This window comes from Urocampus carinirostris, chromosome 8, assembly GCF_059441175.1.
Source record: "Urocampus carinirostris isolate Australia breed hairy pipefish chromosome 8, RoL_Ucar_1.0, whole genome shotgun sequence".
Classification (NCBI taxonomy): domain Eukaryota; kingdom Metazoa; phylum Chordata; class Actinopteri; order Syngnathiformes; family Syngnathidae; genus Urocampus; species Urocampus carinirostris.
The window spans coordinates 5,336,910-5,362,510 of NC_142356.1; the positions used below are offsets into that span (position 1 = coordinate 5,336,910).

General features: G+C 39.6%; 1 protein-coding gene and 1 pseudogene across 3 annotated transcripts; both read right to left on the reverse strand.

The window, feature by feature from the left end:
- Positions 1-769: 769 nt before the first annotated feature.
- On the reverse strand, positions 770-25,565 carry LOC148360549 (sodium/hydrogen exchanger 9B2). Of its 3 annotated transcripts, none has more exons than XM_088341409.1 (13): positions 25,441-25,565; positions 21,660-21,914; positions 19,851-20,052; positions 17,803-17,973; positions 15,802-15,944; positions 13,081-13,208; positions 12,832-13,007; positions 10,433-10,539; positions 10,130-10,279; positions 9,952-10,060; positions 6,937-7,073; positions 5,411-5,594; positions 770-2,789 (listed from the first exon to the last, which is right to left on the reverse strand). In XM_088341409.1, exons 2-13 carry the CDS (start codon positions 21,804-21,806, stop codon positions 2,728-2,730), a joined length of 1,716 nt encoding a protein of 571 aa, XP_088197535.1. In that variant the 5' UTR covers positions 21,807-21,914; positions 25,441-25,565; the 3' UTR covers positions 770-2,727. The 3 variants fall into 3 exon arrangements, with proteins under 3 accessions (XP_088197535.1, XP_088197533.1, XP_088197534.1); XM_088341407.1 differs by having other exon boundaries at positions 5,372-5,594; XM_088341408.1 differs by lacking the exon at positions 25,441-25,565 and adding an exon at positions 24,815-24,933 and having other exon boundaries at positions 5,372-5,594.
- Positions 8,781-8,920, reverse strand: LOC148360550 (U2 spliceosomal RNA; annotated as a pseudogene).
- Positions 25,566-25,601: the final 36 nt, after the last annotated feature.

Consider the following 25,601-nt stretch of genomic DNA (forward strand, 5'->3'; position numbering starts at 1 on the left):
GAACGATACATTTCTTATAATGTAGTGAAGTTATATACTATTTTATACAATCTTATGTAAAGTCAAATATACTTGTTCTAAAATCTGACTTCAGTGTTTGAGGGCAAACTCTGAGAGAAGGGTGTCGTGAACCGCGCTTTGCGTTGGAATGCGCCTTTTCTTCCATTCTGTGCGGATAACAATGACTTTCACCTCGCCTGGGGTGTTGGAGTATGTGCCTGGCACCATTCTGTCTAGAGGGCGATGACCTATCACCCCTCCTCCCATTCTTCAAATCATGGTTGGGAAATTTGCATCGGACCAATAGGCACAGGCTTGGTCATGGGGCGTGAACATTTCATCGGCATGGGTTATAACATGGGACAATGCTGGAACCCCCTCGTCTTCTTCTCCACACGATTGTAATTTGGCACGGAAGAAAGACCCGATTTGTTCAACTCTTTGATTAGGCTAAACAAATTGATGCATGGACTTTACTCATCGTTCGGCTGATTAAATTTCTCCGACTTTTGAACATGCTCCAACTGTAAGGGTTTAGACAAGACAAGTGAAGTGTCTTCGGAGTCAGATTTCAGTATAATAAATGTTAAAACTTTACAGTAGGAATTATTTCCTTTGGTGAACCGAGAAAGGAAAATTATTAGAAACTAGCTAACTTTGTGGTATTATCAAACAAATTAAGTGTGTAGAAATGGTAAAATTCTGAAGGACTAAGCAGGAGACACAAATTAAAAAAAAAAAAAACTTTATTGTTCTCTATTTGATAAAAAACTCTCAAGTACGTGGATATTTCATAAGTTCTCTAATACTGCACACGATAACATACATCAAGTACCAAAACATAAGACAAATGTCTAAAAAATACTTTATAAAACTGATCCTTTTTTTTTGGTCGCTGTACATATTGTCCTGAGTTTTTACACATTTTTGTTAAAAAATAGCGCTTAAATACATCTTAAAAATTAACATGAATTCCCTTTCTAACACAATACAAGAACATTCTTAGTGTAAGTGGTAATCCCTTTTTGACAAATAGATAAAAAGAAGAAAGTCTAATAAAGGGACAGTGTGTATATTTTCTTTAATGGTGCTTTACGGTTGTTTTAGTCTGCGTAGTTTGTATTCTCCCTTTGTGCTTTTTTAGCACTCGTTTCTGATTGCACGACACATGCAGTGGTCTCACAGTTCCTTTAAAGAACATTTTGACTCTGAAGTGAAAGTGATGTAGGTCATTCCTTGGTGGCCTGGAAATCACCGGTGGTTATAAATACATTGTCACTCACCCAGGAGTTATGTTTATATGCAGGCGATAATCCAATGGGAAATTTCCCAGTAATCCGATGATGTAACGGATTAAGGTTATAATCCAAATGACAGTATTCCGATTGCTATGATAGAGAGTCCTTTCATTCTTACTTTTCTCTTGTAATTGGAATACTGCAATTTCTTGTTTATCACGGTTAATTGGGGGACCAGAACCTCCCGTGATATGTGAAAATTTGCAATGGACTGCCCTCTCATTTTTACTAGGCGCCGTGCCAGCACCCACTCACAGCAATCATTGAACAGGGATAATGGATTACAGCCGCATGGGTCCTTACAAGAACAGAAAAATGAAGCTGCCACTCCTGACACACATTCACTCTCTCTGCCCCTGCTTCCAGCGACTGGGGATAATGGATTGTGGCCAAAACAGTGCAGTTCATTCCTGTTCTCAGCAATAGTTGACCAAAGATAATGGATTGCAGTCACAACTGAGCATTTAATTTAAGAAAGGCCTCGCTTCCCAAAAGTGCCTTCTGCCGGTGCTCACTCGCAACAATTGGGGAAAAAGGCAGTTCATTTCAGGCAGAAATATAGTAACGCCAAAAAACGAAATGGAAAAAACTGCCGGGCCCGACAAAAGTGTGCACTTTCAGTTCCTGCTTGCGGCAATAGTGATCTGGGATAATGGATCCCAGCTGCACAAGAAAAATATATTTTTTGGTGGACAGACCAGAAAAAACTAGCCAACGGGCACCAGAAAAATGTGAATTGCCAGCCCCCAATACCAGTATTATGGGACTGGGGATAATGGAAAGCAGCTCCATGAGTGCAGTTATTTTTAAGTGGAATTACAGTAATGGTATAAAAAGAACTGCCAGAGTTTACAGAAGTGTGTGCTGCTTGTAGCAGCATGTGAAGGGGGATAATGGACTGCAGCCACACAAGTGCAGATCACTTTGGGTGGACAGAATGGCAAAAAAGAGCCTCCAGGCCGATAAAAATGCACTCAGCCGGCCCACGCTTGCAGCAATATGTGATTGGGGATAACGGATTGTGGAATATTTTATGATGCACGTAGGAAGTAAAGTAGCGAAGGATTTCAGTATCTTATACCATGTATACGGGGTTATTCTTTTGCCGCTGGCATGTAAACGATTCATTCGGACAGCTCCAGAAATCCATTATTCCCTTTTCAATCGGATTATTGCTTGCATGTAAACTTAGTCATTGACTCTTACTGTCTGGGAGACAGCGAGACAAAGCAAGCCACTCGGTGGCTAAAAGAGAGCTGACATATCTGACATGTCATTCCAGTTTTTTTTTTCAAATTAAAACTTGAGTCACATTTTACCACACTAATAAATACAGGAAAAAATTGTTGACCGGGAGGATTTTCAGGACGTAATCTGATTATGCAATCCCAAAATGGTGAGTTCAATGAGAACCTCGACGTCTGCATTGTCAGAGAGTGCTTTCGTAGGTGACGGGCGTTTCGTTGTCCTCGTCGCCGCTTGCTGCCTTGCCTGGGAGGAGAACGGGCAACGTTTGTGTCAGTTTTAATATTTATAACCAGGGTTGGGTGGCGTTACTTTAACGTGATTACTTTAAATACTTTTGGATTACTCCAATACCAAATATGCTAATAAAAGACAAAAGAAACTAAATAGGAATAAAATGACTACATTTTGTGCAGGCTTGGGGAGTAACGGAATACATGGAAGGGCAAAATGATGTTGGCAAGCTCATCTCATCTCATTAGCTGCACCGCTTATCCTCAGTAGGGTCGCGGGGGTGCTGGAGCCCATCCCAGCAATCATCGGGCAGTGGGCAGGGGACACCCTGAACTGTTTGCCAGCCAATCGCAGGGCACACAGGGACAGACAACTCGCTCATTCCCACCTAGGGACAATTTGGACCGGCCAATTCACCTGAAATGCATGTTTTTGCAATGTGGGAGGAAACCGGAGTGCCCGGAGGAAACCCACGCAAGCACGGGGAGAACATACAAACTCCGCACAGGAAGTCTGGAGCTGGATTTGAACCGTGCCACACATGCGCTAACCACTGCGCCGCCGTGCTGCCTAGCTGTTTGGATTGATTTTCATTTTGGAGAGAAAGCTTACCACGTCTTGTGAGTCATCATTTTATTCATATTTAGTTTCTTTTGCCTTTTATTAGGTATTAGGTATTTGGTATTGGAGTAATTGAGTAATTCAAAGTAATCCAGTTAAAGTAACCCTACCCAACCCTCTTTATAACTAGGGATGCACGATAAGTATCAGGCCGATAAGTATCAGAATGCTAACAGTCATAAGCATTTGGAAAATATTTAGATTTGATATAGAAGTAGTAGCACAACTTGGTCGTGTCTCCACTTGACCTCTTGGAAATGTTGGCGAGGCACTGGAGAGCTCGGCCATAACCAGTCGCATGTTTCAGGATATGTCATTTTTTAATTATTATTTATTTATATATACTTTTTAAAATAGTGCCCCGATTTAGTGCCATTGTTTTATAATAATAATAATATTGATGTTTGTAGTTATTTGAAACAAATTACCCAGTGTTGAACAAAATGGCATAATTCTGGAGTAAACATGTTGGATAGATTGAGAAATGAAATTGTGAGAACTGGAGTAGTAGTGGAACTGAGCAAGCGTGTGGATAAGAGAGTACTCGGTTGGTTTGGACACATGGAGAGGATGGATGAGGAGCGAATGTTGAAGAGCAGAAGTAAATGGAAGGAGACCAAGAAGAAGGCCGTGATTGACGTGGATGGATGGTGTTATGAGTGCACTGGAGGAGAGAGGTCTAAATATGGTGGAAGCTAGAGATCTTGTTGATGATAGGAATGAGTGGAGAGGTGTTGTGAAAGGATAGTGGGATGTTTGGACTTGTTCTATGATACGGCAGGGGTAAACCAGTGAAAGGCGTCAGGCCCTGCTGTTGAACAGAGGAGTATGTTGTGTCACCCTGATCCGAGTGACAGGGCCGCTTTCTCGTGTCCCGTTTCATCTGGAGGGACGAAAGCATGACCAACTTAGGTGCCGAAGTGCCTAACTTGTTTGGGTGTTTCGACAATTGGGTTGGCCATGATCATAACATTTTTTGTTTGCGTTTTTCTACCTTTTCCTTTTTTTATTTTCTTGGTTTTTGTATGAGTTGGTCTTGCTGTCGGTCACCTCTCTCGAAGGATATGACCAGGGTAGATAGATAGATAAAAAATGTTTTGAAATTGACCCAATAGTTGAAGTCTCAAAATGAAATGGACTATCGGTAATTGTTTCAAATTCTTAACAAAATGGATGAGTACCGGTACATATAATAATGCAATTTTTTGATTAAAAGAATTTACCCAATAGCATAAACAAAACGGCCTAGGCTGTAGTCCCCCTCAAAAAACTGTACAAACAAAATTCGCAGATTTTTTCTTATAATAGTTTTATCAACAAAAACCAAAGTGCCTAGTATTACAAACCAAATAGCTTGATTTCTAATGAGTTTTTTTTTTTTTTTTTTTTTCCAAAAAACAAAAAATACCCAATAATACAAACACAATGGCCCAATTTCTTGTCCCCCCCGAAATCCCTACTCAATAGTACATACAAAATGGCTTTGTTTTTGTATTTTCATTCAAAAAAAAGACAATTGTAAAATAATAGTTTTAATTTAGACAAAATGTCCTACTTAAAGTTTAGATTTCATAAATTGATTGACATCTTCTCCTGCTCCACGAGTCACTGAATTTGATTTGTTGGGTTTTCTTAAACCCAATTGGGTCATATTAATTACAGTACTTGAAAAAAAATCAATAATTGTTGTTGAACAGTTATTTTTTGAATTAACTATTACGTTGGGGTTCTTTGCTGCCATTTCAAAGGGTGCGCAAATGACCAAAAGATTTTATATTTTGTGACAAGAAACCCCCAAAATGTGCAAGGAAGCTCTATTTCTAAACCACAGATTCTTTCTACTGCACTCACAGATGCAATGATTGAAAGGAAGGCTAGCCAGGCTACATTCCTGTTGGATCCATTGACTGTCTACGAGACACAGGTGATGAAATCTAAACCTGAGTTGACAAATACTCAGACACGTTACCTACCTAAGAAAAAAGCTGATAAATTCGGTTTGACTCGCTCACCACAGGCTGAGTTTCTGGGTTTCTGCAGCAGGCAAGGTCCGCACAGGCCAATGATCAGGGCTCCGACCGGCGCCGTGAGGAGGATGGAGAGAACGGCTACGGTCAGCACGTCCATGCCGTACTTCTGCATCTGAGGGTCTTTCTTCACCCTGGCCATGTCTAAAGCTGTGGAGCCGATGGCGGCCTGGGGAGAAAAAATAGTCTCTCAATGGCTGAGATTTAATATGGTTGATATATATGTAACGGGTGTAATAATAACTTTTGTTTTATTGAAATTCCTGCTGAAATATGTGTAGTTTTTGGTAAGTGTCCTGCAATGATGAGTCCAACAGTGCCACCTGCTGGTATGGGGTAGGGTTTGGTTTTGGCTTCTGACATGTGACCGGGAGGCGAGGTTTGTTGGCAGTCTACAGAGAGAGCTGCCAACGGTAAGACACATCTTTTGGTGCTCCCCAAAAAGGTAATTTTAAACATTATAACCACAGCTGACAAATCTCTCAACATGCACAGTAATGTGATTGATGTTGTCGAGCTGTTTGGATTTATTTTCATTTTGTTTCTGTTGTACTAAAATGTTAATTCCCCTTGTAGAGATCAAAGAGATCAAAGCCAGTAGAGAAGCTAATGTTGTGACTCATTTCATTTGCAGGTAAATTGTATCCGTTTTTATACTCATTATTGTTCTTCTTTCTATTTTCTCATATATAAAAAAAGGATGATGTTGGTTAAAATTCAGACTAAAGAAAAATGTTGAATTCATTGTAAACGTTAAAAAACCACTATATGATCTCTTGTTAAAAGTATCTTGTTAAAATGGATGTAAAAATGCATTGTGATATTCTAAAATGTATTTTATGTAAATTGAAAAGAAAGCTCTTTGATATACTTTGGGCAGTCTACAGAGAGAGCTGCCAACGAGATCAAAGAGATCAAAGCCAGCAGAGAAGCTAATGTTGTGACTCATTTCATCTGCAGAAACTGTAATAAAAACCTCATCATCCAGTCCAGCGTGAATGTGGATCTTTGGTGGGACAGGTACACCGCGGTTACATATATTTACTCATTTACTAGTACTGTAATCCCTTGTTATTTCACACTTCCTACTTCTCTGCGCACTTCAGGGTTGTACACCTTTTTCTGGCCAAATTCAAGAACTTTTCAAGAACTTTCAAGGCCAATTGTTCATTTTTTTCAGTACCTTCAAAGGAAGAAATCCAGCTCCGATCAAGATAAAAAAAAATTCTTGATGACTAAAATAATGTCGCTATCTTGCTGCTATTCGAGATGTTCCTATCTATCAATGGGCTGCTATAAACTATAAGCTTTGGGTGGACCATATGATGTGTTTTGATCCTGTGTTAATGTGCTTCAAACGTCTATAATCGCAACAAATCGTATGGAGAATGAACGTGCGTGATGTTGGCGCTCCCACATGCCTAAAGGAAGCTTGACTGTTGTCTTTGATGTTCTGGATTGAACAAGGCCACTTAAGTCATCAAAAGGCAAACGGCTATGGGAGCTTTTACCTGCACAGTGGCTTTAGGCATCCAAGCCAGAGCGATAAACAGCTTTTCTCGGATGTTGAAGCCGGAGAAGAGAACGCAAACATAGGTGAACAGCAGTCGGACCAGCAAGGCGATGAGCAGAGACGCAATTCCCAGACCTTCGCCAAAAAACATATGTACCATCAAAATACTTCTTGATTAACAGCGACAAAAATCAAGTTATACAGCTTTCAAAATCTTTTTAAAAGTTTTTTTAAAACTATACAGGTCTGCAAAAACATTTATTTTAATAGTAATTTATTCTGACGGGATTTTTTTTTTTCGTTATAAAATAATGATCATGCGTACGACGAGTTACCTCTTTAAGTTGCCCATAAGTTATTGGGCAACGTCATATAAAATGCTGGTTTGCAATTGGGTTAGGTCACAGCCTTATGAAAATGCCGATGCACTATTGGCTGAACTCCCTCCTACAATGCGTTCCTTTCTTTTCATTCTGTCAAAAATCTTGTGTGACTGAGTCGAAGATAAATGACTGTTTTTAACTGTATCTGTCCCCTAAGGATCCTAAGACTTGCAGTGACGCTAAAGGGAGAAGCAAAAACATGAAAACCATGTAAACGGTCTTGCGACAAATATGATGAAGGCACACGAATCGCTACCCTTACGAAGTTTCATGGTGGTAACCAATGGACGATCGGGGCTATAATTAAAAACGATGAAACAATTTCAGCAACTTTGTCTTTTTAGGGCATAAATATCATCGTAAATTTAAGATCGGTTCTCATTTTAATCCACCGTCTCTTCCCCCATACCACCTCGAGTTACACAAACATAGATAAAATATTCTCTTTCCTTTATATATATATTTTTCATCCATCCATCCATTATCTGCACCGCTTATCCTCGGTAGGGTCGCGGGGGTGCTGGAGCCCATCCCACCCATCTTCGGGCAGTGGGCAGGAGATACCCTGAACTGGTTGCCAGGGCACAAAGAGACAGACAAGTCACTCGCTCATTCCCACCTAGGGACAATTTGGACCAGCCAATTAAACTCACATGCATGTTTATGGAAAGTGGGAGGAAACCAGAGTGCCCGGAGGAAAGCCACGCAAGCATGGGGAGAACATGCATACTCCACATAAGAGGTTCGATCTCATGACCTCAGAACTGTGCCGCACACTCGCTAACCACAGCGCTGATTCTCTTTCTTTTATATGTATATTTTTTATAATAAAATAAAATAAATACAGTAAATTCCGGAATATAAGTTGCTACTTTTTTCCCAAACCTTCAACCCTGCGGCTTATTCAGTGATGCGGCTAATTGATGTAATTTTTCTAACGGCCGCCAGCGGCGCTCGAGTACAAAAGGTAAGATTTAGACCGGTGGAATATATGCGCCGAGTAAGACTGCAACTTCTTAGCTTGTGCACAAATTAAATTAGCGTAGACATATCCTCATCATGCAAATTGCAAAAAGAAAGGCACATGACGCAACTTTCAGGCTAAACGCACTCGAGCAGTCAGATAAAGAAAGAAACAGAGCTACTGCACGTAAACTTTACTTTGCGAGCGTGTTGCTAGCGTGTTTTTGAATAAGGGAGCGTGGGACGACGTCTATATGGCATAGTCTCTTTCCCAAACTGGGGAGGACGACTTTGATGACGTCAGTTATAAGGAGGAAAATGAGGATGGTTTACCGTAATGGGGTTTTTAAGGGTTATTGATCTATCTTCGTTATTCATTATCCATTATCCGTTATCGGTCAGTTCATAATACGCTACAAAGCCTAGGAGCCGGGACACTTACTCTCAGCCAAAAGGCCAAGCTAAGGTCCTAGCCCTAAAGCCTTGCTGCGATCATTGCGAATGCACCGTTCCCGGAGGTACTGCAATACCGGGCCGATGCGTGGAGTGGACAGAGCAAGCTCTTATTCCATCTCCGGATTGCAAAAATCAAAGTGTCAAAGAGTAGACAATCTTGAGGACGGTTTACCGAGGTAGCAAAAACAAGTCTAGCAAATCCTGGCCACCAGACTATGAGTAATGACTAAAAGTACGGTATGTATTTTTTGACTAAGCCGTTTACTGTGTCGCGAGCGTGTTGCTAGTAGCGTTTTGCTACCCTTCACAGGCACGGTTTGGGATGAATGTTATATTATTATTAAAGCTTTGAAAACTCTCTCGGTGTACCGTCTTTCTTTGTAAATATGTGTAACCATGTATAATATGTATTTGCAACTATATGTTTTTGTAATGTATTTATTTGAGACACTTATATGTTTTGCGAATAAAAAAAGAGGGGCGGAGCAAACGCGGGCTGACGGAAAGTGGGGTAAAGGTGAGTGAGACCTGTTGTCGCGGCGGACAATAGTGGATATATATTTTTCCCACCCTTACCTTTGGAAATATAGACTTTTTTTCCTTGGATTAGTTTCAACGGGTACCCGGACTCTGCAGGTCTGCATCAAACATTAAGTACCGTTATCATTTCCGTTCAATATGCCGGCTGTGATTTCTGGACTGTCTACTTCATATTCAGTTACAGTCGCGAGACTCAAAGTCGGGATTGGGTGAATTTTGTGATTGTGTTACATATTTTAAAGTGGGCGCATGCGGCTTATATGCAGGTGCGGCTTGTGTTAAGTACCAAAGCGGGTATCCTCTCAAAATTTGGTGGGTGCGGCTTATAATCAGGTGCGCTCTATAGTCCGGATTTTACGGTAAATAAAAAAATTACAATTTTATTTAATCATAGGCACATTCATGACGTGCAAGTAGTAGTTGCAGTATACTATTTTGTTATTTTAATGTTTCATCTCAGGTAGCTGGGGTTCATAACGCATTAGCCAATTGCCACAGTGTCTAACCCCCGTGATACGTTGATTTTACTTTGTGATTCCCACCTCAGAACGGATTCATGACATATCCCGTGGGTATACCATATTTTGCATCACACATCTATTAATACCAGCACAAACGTATCTTAACAATACAATTTTTTCGAAGGGAAAAATCTAACATTAAATTCTCACCAACAGTGTGTCCCTCCAACTCAGACACTCTTATCTCAGCTCCGATCAATCCAAACAGAAGCGGCTGAAACACGTCCCAGGCCCAGCCCACCACTTCCTCCACCCGTACCTGGAAAGACATACAGGAGATACGTTATTTAACGTTCCCTCTGCCAAAAGCCACAAAGGAAGGCTTTACCTTTTCCGTTCCCCATCCCAAGCCAGCCAGAAACGCCAATACCAGAGTGCAGAGGCCGCCGGAGCCCGGAAATCCAGCCACGCCACTGCCAAACACAGCAAAAACGGACAGGCCCAGCACAAGGAAGGATCTCTTCATGACTAAATGTTTCTACAGGAACAAAAACAAAGCAGCCGATGAGTACATTATAGTCTGAATTTTATCTATAGCGTTCTGAGATTTGTTTTGTACAAAACCATCTACTATGATGGGTTCGTAAATGTTGGGGTTGAATTAACCCGAGTGGTGAATGGGTCTGTGTACCTGGTCAAGACTGGGAAAGTACTGGATGAGGAAGCCCAGCGCAATCCCGGCAAGTAAACCACCGGCCACCTCCAGAACACCTCTCAAGATGTTGTACCATGTGGAACCTACGAGAAAGGCCAATAAATAAATAATTGAGTAAATAAATATGTGAATGCAATAATCCATCCATCCATCCATTATCTGCACCGTTTATCCTCAGTAGGGTCGCGAGGGTGCTGGAGCCCATCCCAGCTATCTTTGGGCAGTGGGCAGGGGATACCCTGAACTGGTTGCCAGCCAATCGCAGGGCACACAGGGACAGACAACTCGCTCGCTCATTGCCACCTAGGGACAATTTGGACCGGCCAATTATCTTAACATGTATTTTTTATGGAATGTGGGAGGAAACCGGAGTTCCCGGAGGAAACCCACGCAAGCACGGGGAGAACATGCAAACTACACACAGGAGGTTCGATCTCATGACCTCAGAACTGTGCCGCACATGCGCTAACCATTGTGCCGCCGTGCTTGACTGCAATAATAATGGTAAAAATAGAGTTAATTATTAGATTATTTTATGATTTGATTAATGAATTAGTCAGATTTTTTTTAAATCCCATTCTTTCTTTTCAAGAATTTAAAATCACACTCACATATGTGGTGCTTTAACGTAAAGAGTATTTTGAGGATTTGGAGAAAAAAATGAATGAATGAATGAATCATCTCATCTCATTAGCTGCACCGCTTATCCTCAGTAGGGTCACGGGGGTGCTGGAGCCCATCCCAGCAATCATCGGGGACTGGGCAGGGGACACCCTGAACTGGTTGCCAGCCAATATGAATGAATCAATTAATGAATACATATTAATCAGACATCCGGTGTTTGAAATTTTCAACATTTTTTCCTTCCGTTTCCTTGCTAAGCAACTCATGTTAGGCATTTGTTGCAAGCCGCTATTGTTATTGTTAACTACTCCTGCTGGATCCATCAATGTCACTTCCACAGTCAAGTCAAGTCACGTTTATTTGTTTGGCCCTTAATCACAAGGAGTCTCAAGGGGCTGCACAGACCACAGACTATTATGATACCATCCTCTGATCTAACACATTCATGAGGGTAAGGAAAAACTCAAAAACCTCAACATGAGGAAAGTGAAGAAACCTTGAGAAGGGACCGTACAAGAGGTAATCCCCCTTCCAGGAGGACCTAACTGCAACAGATGTTGCAATAACAAATAATACACAGATATTGTCAACATATAGGTTATTCATATGCGATAGAATAGTAGTGTGTTTTAAGCCTAGATATAACAGTTCCACTGGAGGTTGCAGATCGAATCTCAGGGGGAAGAGCATTCCACAACACCGGGCCCGAATGGAGAATACTCTTGAACCTCCGGTTCTTTTCTTGGCTCTTGGGGTCACTAGTAGACCAGCATTTTGAGAGCGAAGGCCCCGCCATGCATGTAATTCAAGCATTTGCTACTCATCCTCCTCCCACTGTTTCCTTCTCTAACCACTAATGTTGCTGAGTTCTATAAATCAGGGTCCTGATGCTTGACAAACTAGTTTCTTGACTGCCCTTTTTAGTAGCTTCTCCTGCTTTTCCACACAACCTCTTATAACAGCTCTGACCAACTCCAGCTAGGTTCTCTTTTCAGTTGCTCCAGGTGTCTTCTCTTGTCATTCCTGGAAATCAAAACCCCCTTTTATGTCCCGTCACTGGCTGAAACTCACCCTTGCTCACACAAGAAAAACTGGAAGTAGGCTACTGATTTTTACGAGATCGTATCCTTTGGGCATTCTGTCGTGTCTTCTTTGAATGCACTCACTTCTGCTCCATTTTGAGCTACGATCTCTAGTGGTGAATTATTACACACTGTCCCTTTAATTTCATATTTTTATACTCATATTGTAGTTCAGGGCAGCACGGCGGCGCAGTGGTTAGCGCGTGTGCGGCACAGTTATAAGGTCTTGGGAACCTCCTGTGTGGGTTCAAATCCAGCTACCGGACTTCCTGTGAGGAGTTTGTATGTTCTCCCTGTGCTTGCGTGGGTTTCCGGGCACTCCGGTTTCCTCCCACATTCCAAAGACATGCATTTCAGGTGGATTGGCCGGTCCAAATTGTCCCTGGGTGTGAATGAGCAAGTTATCTGTCCCTGTGTGCCCTGCGATTGGTTGGCAACCAGTTCAGGGTGTCCCCTGCCCACTGCCCGATGATTGCTGGGATGGGCTCCAGCACCCCCGCGACCCTACTGAGGATAAGCGGTGCAGCTAATGAGATGAGATATTGTAGTTCAATCATTCTTTTAGATTATAGATCCCAATTTGTGACATACCTCAAATAGTATACAAAATACAATTTGATTAATCTCATCTAAAAAGCTTGCATTGCCCTGAGCCATTAACATTCATACCTGTGGCAAAAGCTATGCCCAAGCACGTCGTAAAGCCCGTAATGGCGAGAATATCATCAAAGCTGCCCGCCGCCATCAGCACGGTGGGGATTCCCTGCTCAACGCCATAACCGTCCTTCTGCAGCAGCAGCATGGAGGGGACCACCACTGCCGGGGACACTGCGCCAAGCACAAAGCTGCAAAACCAAAGCGAGTCAATCATCTGAATTTGGGGGAGTGATATCAGACATCAAAGGGGAAGACGTCTACCCGAGTATGAAGCCCCACACCCAGGGTAAATTTAAGAGGAAGTGGGACACCAGGGCGACGGTGCAGGCCTCGATGACGCACGGACCCACTGCCACTCGTAAACAGACCGATTTCAGCTTCCTTAGTGCCTGGCAGGACACAAAATCCGTGAGGTTAGATTCACGAGGGATGCACGATAACGATTGGGTCAATATGACATCAGTTATCGACTCGATAGAATGAAAAAGATCTGATAGTTAATCACTCGACGCCACACAATGAGTATCAATCAGCCGACACAACTTATTAGAAAAATTTGAAGCATTTGTGTTCCTTATTAGAATATATACCGTAAATTCCGGACTATAGAGCGCACCTGATTATAAGCCGAACCCACCACATTTTAAGAGGATAACCGCTTTTGTACTTACACAAGCCGCACCTGTATACAAGCCGCATGCGCTCACATTAAAACACGTAACACAATCACAAAATGAACCCAAACCCGACCTCGTGTCCCGCGAATGTAACTGAATATAAAGTACACGGTCCAAAAACCACAGCCGGCAAAATGAACGGAAAATTATACCAGTACTTAAAGTTTGATGCAGACCTGCAGAGTCCGGGTCCCGTTGAAAATAATCCAAGGAAAAAAAATGTATATTTCCAAAGGTGAGGGTGGGAAAAATATATATCCACTATTGTCCGCTGCGTCCACAAACACGTCTCACCTTTACTCCACTTCCCGTCAGCCCCCGTTTGTTTTCGCCCCTTCTTTTCGATTCGCCCGTGGAAAACATATCAGAATAAGTCTCTAAAATAAATACATTACAAAAATATACAGTTGCAAATACATATTATACATGGTTACACATATTTACAAAGAAAGACGATACACAGAGAGTTTTCAAAGCTTTAATAATAATATTATAACTTTCATCCCAAACTGTGCCTGTGAAGGGTAGCAAAACGCTACTAGCAACACGCTCGCAACACAGTAAACGGGTCTGTTAAAAAAAACATACCGTACTTGTAGAAACGACGGTACACCGTCCTCATCTTCCTCTAACGACGTCTTCAAAGTCGTCTTCCCCAGTAGGGGAAAGAGACTTGGTCATATAGACGTCGTCCCACTTTCCCTTGTTCTCAAACACGCTAGCATGTAAATTAATTTACATGCAGTATCTCTGTTTCCTTCTTTATCGGACTGCTCGATTGCTTTTAGCTTGAAAGCTGCGTCATGTGACTTTCTTTTTGCAATTTCCATGATGAGGGTATGTTGTTGCAGTCTTCCTCGGCGCATATATTCTAAATCTTACCTTTTGTACTCGAGCGCCGCTGGCGGCTGTTAGAAAAATTACATAAATTGGCCGCATCACTGAATAAGCCGCAGGGTTGAACGTTTGGGAAAAAAGTAGCGGCTTATAGTGCGGAATTTACGGTAGATATTTTATAAACAACTTGGTTGTGTCTCCTCTCTACCTCTTCATAATGTCCTCAAGGTAAACAACTAACAAAAATGAAGAAATGTTTTTTTTTCCACACAAAAGCGATAATATTTCTCTAAGATAAAATAGCTACAACAGACGTGGCGCTCTTAATCGCTTTGCTGCGTTTTGGAAAACGAGCGAATTAAAAAAGCAGTCGATTTACATGCAGATAATTTTTATTTCACAAAAAAGAAATTTAAATGAGTATACCAAGAAAAGTTTACTCATTTGAAAGAAAGTCACGTTTGTAATTTTACGATTTATTTTATGTTATATGCTAGAAGGATATTTAAAGAAAAAATATAGCAATGTGGTCCATTTTTCTTAAAGCATTTTACAAATTTCTAAAATTATTTTTTCATTAATAAAACAAAAAAAAAAACAATATTATGTGCAATTAAAACTATTTTCCCCTTTTTTCTTAATGCAAGTGACATCCGATTTAAGTCAATCTCAATTTGCGTACACTACTAGCAAATGCTCTGCTTTTTTCCAGAAGTTGGTTTTCATTTTCGATTTAATGCGAACAGCAATTTTGGTAGCCAACCGGCCCAGCAATTTAAGATTTTTATATTATTAATCCCTTTTTTCTTTATGTCTTTTATTACATGTTTACTCTGGTGTGGCACATCTAATCTCATTGTAGACAATACACACCTTGTCGTTTATTCACAGGGTTGGGTAGGGTTACTTTAACTGGATTACTTTCAATGACTTTTGGATTACTCCAATACAAAATATGCTAATAAAAGACGGAAGAAACTAAATAATAAAATGATGACTCACAACACGTGGTAAGCTTTCTCTCCTGGCTTTGATCTCCGGCAAAACGAACATAAAATGCGACAGAAATGAAATGAAAATAAATCCAAACAGCTTGCCAACATCATTTTTGCCGTTGTAGTAATTTTATTCATATTTAGTTTCTTTTGTCTTTTAGTAGCATATTTGGTATTGGAGTAATCCAAAAGTAATTGAAAGTAATCAAGTTAACGTAACCCTACCCAACCCTGTTTATTCAATGACAATAAAGACCGCCTATTTAATTCTACTCTGTAACTAGATACCTAACGAGCAGCAGATGGCGCCATTGTGACGGATTTAAAACGGGATAGTCAGAACCGATCCCAGTCCTCAATCAGATTGTACCTATTCTGTATTCCCAATTCCATTTAGATAGTCATTTTTTCTCCTCATTCAAAACGTGAACGTATCACGGTCTGCATGAGAATGTTCCCACACAATACCTTACCGAGGGATCCAAACCCAGACCGGCTCTGGCAAGAATGACGGCCAGAGCGATGTTCCTGAGGGAGGCCGACCACTTGAAGTTAATGTAAACTCCGTCTGTTATCACTGGGATATTTCTCAGCGCGAAACCCATGAGCAGCATACCTGCAAGTGGGAAAACAATCCACAATATCAACCTCTCACGATGCTCAAGTTCACAAAGTTTCAGTTTCACAGAGGCTCAACAATTGTATAGTATTGTAATCACAGTCACACAAGTAGTAATCCAATATTTATTATTGTTTTATTTCATATTGTTACACTACACAATATCAAAATACTGGCCTTAAGTAGCTTCTCTTTTATATAGATTTAATGTTTCAAGATGTTGTGGACAATATCTCTATTATTTGTAATTGCAACATCCTTTGCTGTCTGGTAATCCTGAAAGGTTTCTTCATTTTCCTCATGTTGAGGTTTTTGAGTTTTTCCTTGCCCTCATGTTGGTTCCAGATCAGGGGTTGGTGTAATGATAGTCTAAAATAATAGTCTGTGCAATAACCTGTGCAGCCCTTTGAGACTCTTTGTGATTAAGGGCTATACAAAGAAAAATGACTTGACTTGACTTAAATTTCACACAATAAGTTTCATGTAATTACATTGTGATTTTTTTAGACAACCAATTATAAATTAGGATTTATAACTGCAATTATATGCCTATGCTAACTACAGAAAGCAATCATAATTCAATGACTCGTTTGCATACATATGACAGGTCATAAAGCAATAATCATTTGGGGGATTTCCAGGAATGTAAGACATTTCAGATACGGAAACTATTGAAGTCACAAATAATGATTTCAGAACTCATTTACATAAATTTGACAGGCCCTGAATCATTCCCAATTCACAAAGGAATTTCAGGAATGTTAGGCATTTTAAGAATGCAATGATTGCAGTCATATATCTAAAGTTCATGACTCATTTGAAGAAATATGAGAGGTCTGAAATCAATCATAAATTATAAGGGAATTTTGGGAATTTTAGAAATGTGAATTATTGAAGTCAGAAATCGGAATGTAATAACTCGTTGGCATAAATATGACAAGTCATAAATCGATCACGATGTATAAAAAAAAAATCTGGAATTTTAGGCATTTCAGATATATAAATGATTTTAGTCATAAATAAAATGTCATTACTTATTTGCATAAACATGATGTGCAATGTGCTCCACATTTCCAAATAGCGGCCTTGCAGCCATGTAAGGCGCTAACCTGCTTATTGGGGGTATTAGGGGTTCAGTGTCTTACCCAAGGACACTTCGACATGTAACACGGACGAGCCGGGATTCGAAGTGGGATCCCTTGATCCCAAGACGAGCGCTCTACCTCCTGAGCTACTGCTGCCCCTTAAGCCCCAGTGTGTAGTATTTGAACTCGGTATTGTCTAATGTGAACAGAAACCAGTGCCACAGAGCACTGCGTAGCAGCAAGATACCAGACAAACATGGCGGTGACTAGTAGGTAGGAATTCCTCTATCCAAAAGAAATACAAATTCCTTAACCTAGTACATTTGCCTAACACGCTAAAAGTCCCCGGTTCGAAACCGGGCGGAAATATATGTTGGCCTGGAGAGGGACGGGCGCCACCAGGCTGTGCTTGCCCAAGACACACCACAGGAAATGGTGCCCCCATCACCCTAGTGGTTAAGGGATCAAACCAACCAACCGACCATTATTATTTTTAATAAAATTTAACATTGCCATGATAGTTCATGTATTCTTGCCTACTATTTAAATATTTTTTTTACTGAATGAAAGTATTTTGTACTACTAGAAGGTAATACATATTTCGCACTGTCCCTTTAAGGACTAATAAGAATGCCAAGAATGCATGTAATCAGTCATCAACCTTAATTTTGTGTTCTTTAGATCGTTTTCTGAGTGGTGACAAACGATAAAACATGACTGTTCTATGACCCTTTTGACGAAAGCTGAATTGTTACATTCTCTCTTCTTACCAAGAAGTGGAGGGAACGGTGGGAGTCTGGGCAGTCGGATGAGGGCCACAAGTTTGCCACCGATGACCGCACAGATGAAAAGCACCGTGATGCCAAACAGATTACCGCCAGGGAGACATTCGTCCTCCGTGACGGACCACACCACTCCGAAGAGCACAGCAGCCAAAAGAACTAGAAAAGAGGAAATACATATTACCATTTACGGTCATGACTAAGGGTGAGCTTTGCATGTCTTTAAGTTCTTACAACTTATTCATGGCCAAATTCAACTACTTTTTCAAGACTTTCAAAGCCAAGTTTCCAATTTTTACAGTACCATTAAAACAAGAAATCCAGCGCCGATCAAAAGGACGGGAGCCTATACATTAGTTTCAAACCCTAACTCTAGCCCAAACCTTATTTTAGAAACCCCAGATTGGTTTAAAACCCTAACTTGCAGCCCAAAGAGGAGCTCTAACCCTAGCCCTAGACCTAACCCTTGCTGTAACTACACATAACCCTTGCTGTAACCCTAGCCCTAACCCTGTTTCAAACTGCAACCCTAGCTCTAAACCTATTTTGGAAGACTACAAAACCTTAATATGGAACTATAACCCTAGTTCCTAACCCTACACCTAACCCTGGATGTTACCCTAGCCCCAACCGTATTTCAGAAACCTAAACTCAGTCTAATACCCTAATAAGGAGCCCAGACCTTAGCCATTAACTCTAGCGCCAATCCTATTTTGGAACCATAAAATAAGTTTAAAACCCTTATCTTAAGCCCCTAATCCTAGCCCAACACCTAACCCAAGAAACATGGCAACAATTTCAAGCATTTACAAGTGTTTCGCCTAAAATGTAAGCACTTTTCAAACCTAGAAAAAACTACCTTAAAATTCAAGCATTGATACCAGCAGTTATACCACCCTGAGAACAACCTAACCTGGTTTGTACTCGGATGGGAATACCAGGTGCTGTAAATGGGTCATTTTCCGCACGTTCTGCTGCGACAGCACAGGCTGTACCCCCCAGTACAGTCAGCGAAAATAAATTTTCCTCAGGGGACCAAATAAATTAAAAACCCTAAATCACAATCATTTTATGTGATTCATCTGTGTTTAATGAAGGATATCTCTAAAACACATGTGTCAAACTCCCGACCCGTGGGCCACAGCGGCTCGTAAGACCATTTAACATTATTGTCATGAGCCATTGATCCTGTTCAGATACACGCAAAGCCAAACCAAAGCTAAATTACTAGCAGTACTTTTCAGAATATATAGGCCACGTTTTCACTACAATTTACAGTCAAGGTGTCACACAAAAAAACTCGTTTTGGCTGTACAACGCTAAAGAATTTTTTATATAAAAGCTCACTATATAATCTGTGTTCAGCGTTCAGATACTTTTTGATGAATCCACAGAACAAATTGTAAATACGCCAAAACACCGGAAGAGAACTTAAAGTGATTTGATTGGGTGAGTGGGAGGGATGGGTGGAGCTATGCAAAGAGTGCAAGCACTCCCTCCCATCTCTCGCCCTACTCCGTCTGCGCCAAAGGTAAACGCATCAGGCTCCCTGTTCTCAGAATGTTGTGACGTTTTTACAAAATAATTTGTGTAGCATTTTCATATTTCTACTTTTGACAGGAGATATATTAAGGAGAGCATAATCTTTTGGGATATTTAAGTTTTTTTTTAATATGTACATTGACATAGGAGCGAATGAATTTGAATGTTATTTTAATGTTAAGTTGTTTAAGTTAAGTTCTAAGTTGTATCATTTAACAAGCTATTTTTATTTACAGCAAAATAATAAATACTGTATAAGTGATTTAAGATTTAAATTGAATATTCTTGCCTGTTTTTATTCCTATTTATGTTCCAAAAACATTCAGTTTAAGGGTGTTCAATAAATGTTTATCCTGGTTGGCCCGCGACCTTAAGTGTGTTTTGAATTTTGTCCCCTTGTGCAATTGAGTTTGACATCCCTGCTCTAAAACTTGGGAGACCTCCGTCCCTCGAGGACCGGATTCTGACACGTGTTCTAGATGCTCTTTGCTTACCTTTGGTAATGACAGATGCCACAAGGCCTCTTGGAGGACAAGGGCAAAATCTGTGAAGCAACGGGCAGCACACAAGAGGCGGTTCCGTATTGGTGCCGGCATCCACCACCGGATGGCGGGGAAGGAAATAAGTAGTTTCCTCGGTGACATTTGGACTGGAGCAACGCCGAACCACCACCTGGATTTGGTTCACGCTCAGGTGCTGGGCAGAAATATATTCCACATTCAGGGTTCATTAACTCATTCGCTGCTATTGTCGACTCTAGACGTATTTTTGCATTACGTCAACTGCTGCCATGGTTAAAGACGACGATGGCTGTTGATGAGTTAATAGGTTAAAAACACTATCGATAAATAAGACATTTTGGGTTAGTGCTCGGTAGAAAGACTCAGAACACATGAAAAAATTAGCCGAACTATATTCCAAATTCAGAGTTCATTAACTCGTTCGCTGCTATTGATGGCATTACCTTATCTACTGCCATCGACGGTAAAATACATTATTGACAGTGAATTGGGTTAATAAATTAGGGACACTTATGATGGAAAAGAAATTAGGGGTAAGTGCCGTGGAGAAAGTACCGTAAATTCCGGACTATAGAGCGCACCTGATTATAAGCCGCACCCACCACATTTTAAGAGGAAAACCGATTTTGTACATACACAAGCCACACCGGTATATTAGCCGCATGCGCCCACATATAAACATGTAACACAAACACAAAATTAGCCCAAACCCGACTTCAAGTCCCGCGATTGAAACTAAATGTCCTTCATTAAAGTCCACAGTCCAAAAATCACATCCGGCAAAATGAACGGGAAATGATATCGGTACTTAAGGTTTGATGCAGACCTGCAGAGTCCGGGTCCCGTTGAAAGTAATCCAAGGAAAAAAGTGTATATTTCCAAAGGTAAGGGTGTGAAAAATATATCCGATGAACACATTTACTCACGCAACTCCTTTTTCTTTAACCAACTTTTTACCCCCTCTTCTTTCCTTGTTTGTCCCTCACCTTTAGCAGGCCCCACTTAAACTCGGCACCCCGCGTTTGTTCCGCCCCTCATTTTTCGTTCACCCATGCAAAACATATCAGAATAAGTGTCTAAAATAAATACATTACAAAAATATACAGTTGCAAATACATATTATACATGGGTTACACATATTTACAAAGAAAGACGGTACACCGAGAGAGTTTTCAAAGCTTTATTAATAATAATATAGCTTTCATCCCAAACAGTGGCTGTGACAGGGAAGTTAATGGAAGCAACACTCGAGCGCCGCTGGCGGCCGTGAGAAAAATTACATAAATTGGCCGCATCGCTGAATAAGCCGCAGGGTTGAAAGTTAGGGAAAAAAGTAGCGGCTTATAGTCCAGAATTTACGGTAATATGCTATAAAGTATACTTAACTACTTGATGAGCAGATAGAAATAGAAATACCAACATAAAATTGTAATCTGCTGCCACCTACTGAGGTCATTTGTTTTACAGTACGCGGGAGATTCACAGGAAGAAAGCAAAGATACTATAAAATGGCGTGTTTTTTTTTTTTTCAAAGATGAAATTGGGCAATTTCCTGCAGTATTACACAAGGTCACATGGCAAATTACTTGAAAAACACTGTTCTACTGCATCATTCTTTTTATATTGAGAGAGCGTGCAACAGAGTGCAAAAACTATATTTTGATTTTTAGCGGGCTTTTAAAGTGTTAGGATTTTTTATTTTTTAGTAAATAAATAAGTGCACAAGCGTATTAGTACAACACAGTAAAAAAAATGATAATAAGGAATCAAAGCTCAGCCTACCTCCACATGATTTGCCGATGGCACAGTTATTCTGTCCAGAAGGGGACTGGGTGCAGGACTGGGCGCAGGACTCGGAACAGGACTCGGAGCGGGACTTGGTACGGGGCTTGGCTCTGGAGTGACAGGTTTGGATCGGGTGTCCTCCATCCTGGTTATCTGCAGAATATTCGTCCCACTCTTTTTCGATCACAGATCAGGCCATAGACGGGGGCAATTCCGGCACTTCAAATTGCTCGACTCCACATTTACTTTTGACTTCAAAAGAAAGAAAAACGCAGAAAAAAATAGTCAATAATTTTGATTTACTCCCGGGAAATGTATTTTGTATTTATATATATATATATATATATATATATATATATATATGCTGTCCTTCTTTTAGCTCTACATATGTATTTCTCTTTAAAAATTACTAACAAAAATACAAAACATAAATATCAATAAAAAAACGTAAAATAAACTGGAATGTAGTGGAATCCAGCGTCAAGTACTTTGCATTTTTAAATACATTTACATTTTTGCTGTGCTTCTTTTGTTGCTCATTAAAGCTTTACCAATACATCGCTGTAAACAAAATACACAATAAAAAAATTCTGAAACATAACAGAGAAAAAGAAAAAAACCTAGTGTACATATGCATATGCGTTGTTTAATTACTTTGCATTTTTATATACACAATTCTTCTGTTCTTTTTAAAAATTCAACAACATTTATTTTAAAGGTAAAAAAATGAAAATTGTAAAAAATAGACACAAGTTTGAAAAAACAACAACTACGTATTTACATTCATCTTTAAATGTATCTCTTTTTTATACTTGTTTCGTGTTTCATTTTAGCTTAAACAAAGCCTTTCTGTAAAAAAAATACAAAATAAATAATAATGTACAAAACGTAACTAATACATAACGTAGTAAAATCCTCCTCAAACTATTTACATGCATCTTTCACTGTACTCTTTTGGTATCTTATTTTAGCCTTACAGATAAATTTATGTAAAAAAATCAATCAGAAAAACTGATTAATAAATCCATAAAATATATACTGGTTAGGAATCATTAAAAATGTACACTATATACTGTAGTAGAATCCGCCCTTGAGTTCTTTACATATATGTTTTATTATCCATATTTTTGTATCTTTTTATAGCCTTACTGATTTTATATATATATATATATATATATATATAAACATTTTTCTACAGAAATATATCTGATAAAAAACTATAAAAATATATAAATATACTTGTGAGGAAAACTTACTAGTACATAGTAGAATCTGCCCTGGACGTCTTTACATATATCTTTTACTGTACTTATTTATTTATTTTACTTTAGCCATACTTGTACATTTCTGAAGGAAAATACCTGATAAAAACATGAATATCCGTGAAATATGTTCTTGTTAGGAAAAATTTACCACAGTAGTACTGTACAGTACGTAGTAGAAACGCCCCAAGTACAATACTTCAGATTTTGAATCAACATTTTTTTCTAAACATTTATATTACATAATTTTATCTGTATTTATTTTGTTACTTATTTAGCTTTGCTGTTACGTTTCTATTAAAAAGTAAATTGTAAGAGAAAAAAACAGATATTTGTAATACAAACGTAACTGGTACATAGTAGAATCTGCCCTCCAGGCAATGTTCCCTGTCATTTTCCTTACGGGTCTGAGCGTTCACACAAAGTCGGTGAGCAACGCTTGAAACAACAGTGAGCAACCATAATCCCAAGTGTGGCAAGATAATTCATTATCAAACATGTCCAAAACTTGACATCAGGTTACATTTTGCTGAGTTTCCGGCAATGCAAAATGATTTTTCTCTTTTGAATGAATTGACTCATTGCAAAGGTTGTACGGCCTACAAACGTCGTTCGTTCTTACAATTCTTTCACAAGATATTCATTTCTTTTTATTTCCTGATATATTTTGTCGTATAATATTAACATTTTTCGGGGCTTATTTCGTCGGTTGTACGATACAGAACTGTATTTAATCACATTTTTGAGTGGAAGTACAATGTTGGCAACAACATTCACTTGATATCATTGGAAATTATTTGAATGCAACACAAACTTTTTCTTCTTTTTTCCGTTTTTTTTCTCTACTTTTTAAAAAAAATTCCTTTAAAAAAATCTCATTGTGTTTATTTTTTCCGAGCTGTTACTTTTTTTCTTTTTGTTCTCTATTTACTTTTTTCCTATATTTCTTTCTTTTCTTTTTGTCTGGCTTTTTTCTAATTTTTTCCTTCTTTTTTTCTCTTCCTTTTTTCTCAGCTTTTTGCTACTTTTTCATTTTGGTATTTTTTTCTTTTTTGTTCTATTCCCCCCTTCCTTTAAATCATTTTGTGCATAATTTTACATAATATTTGGTCATGTTGGGATTAAAGAAGCAAAAACAACCTGAAGAGCCGTTTAGGACCCGAAAGAGCCGGTTCCTTTTAGTGAGCCGAGCCGGAGAAGCCAGTTCTCGACAAACTCTACTGACTTTACTCAACTTCGTTCTACTTCGACTCGACTTCAAAATACCGCATTTAGGACACAACGTCGGTGGAACCCGTGTATTTTGACCTTCATGCACTGTAACTTTGACTTAAGTCGCTTCTTAATTAGTCATTTTGAGCCCTGATTTTTGTGCGCTGGCTCGATTTTCTTTTTCGCTGAGAATGTGCGAGCAGTGCGCAATTGCGCACGCGCGCAGTTTAGAGGGAACACTGCCTCCAGGTCTGCATTTTTTACAGTATACAATATACAGAATATATTTGGCTTTACTTATTTTTGTATCTCATTTTATTCTACTGATACATGCATCTAATCAAACATTAAAATACAAAATATAAATGTTTGTTTAAAAAAAAAACTAGTACTGTATGTAGTAGAATCCGTACTGTCGTATTTTGCATTTTTATATACAGTTTTATCTTTTTTTTTCTCTGTACTGTTTGTGTTGCTCGTCTTAGCCTTACCTTACATATTTTAATAAAAAAAATCATGGGAAGAAAAATATAAATAACAAATGAAGAAGTTTAGAAAAAAATCAACTTCACGTAGTAGAATCCGCCCACAAGCGTCAGACTCCGCAATGTTTTGCTAACTACTAACAGCAGTTGGCTAATCCAATATTGTCAACACAGCACACTAATTGATGCTTACACGCGTGGCCATATGGCGCGACTCGAATTGGAAGTAGGTAAGCGTGGAATTTTCGGACGAAGTATCTCCCTCGCCCGGTTTCATTTTACACTTTAACCACCATGCTAACTACCAGCTAACTCGGCTAATTTGAAGAAGGGGTTTATCGTGACGTCATCAGCATGGGCGAAGTAAACTTGACTGTTAGCCGCTTAGCGTCATATTGTTATGATTTTTGTTGTTGCGTAAAATCCAACCTGTACCTGCTAGGTCGAATCGGATCCAGGTATAGATCTTAATAAAACGATTTGATGCATTTGGCTGCAAATGGTTTATTTTTGCATCAACATGCTAGCGTATGTTATGCTAGCGCTGCACCGGCGTGACTTTAGGAACAGTGTCAAGTGTCAACTAATCAGCGCATTAACTTGTCACGAAACAAAAAAAATGCCTCAGTTCTTAAGATTAAAACTTGCATGCAAGCATTGAAAGGCATACAAATAATAAAGAATTACAACCCTGGAGTACGCTTTCTTAGTGTTTCATCTGTCCGATGAGATGCTTTGCAGAAATGCTCACATTGCAACGCAGTCAGAACAAGATTACTAACTCAATCATTATTTAAAATTATTTTTAAAAACACTTACCTCACACCGTAAAAACGTCAACGCTTGGGACTTGCATTGGCAGCCTTTCTGGCTCCTTGGCCAAGAGGGAAATGGTAATAAGAGGGATTAGAGAAGTCCATGAGAGGGGGAGGTGAAGAGAGCACTTGTAGTACAAGCAGTGAGATTTCTTTTACATGAAA

Coding starts and splice junctions, on each gene's coding strand:
- LOC148360549 (XM_088341407.1), bottom strand. CDS start 21,806: ATGGAGGACACCCGATCCAAACCTGTCACTCCAGAGCCAAGCCCCGTA. Junction 13,008..13,080: donor GTGTGGGGCTTCATACTCGG/GTAGACGTCTTC, acceptor TTGGTTTTGCAG/CTTTGTGCTTGGCGCAGTGT. Junction 5,595..6,936: donor TGCCTAAAGCCACTGTGCAG/GTAAAAGCTCCC, acceptor TTTTCTCCCCAG/GCCGCCATCGGCTCCACAGC.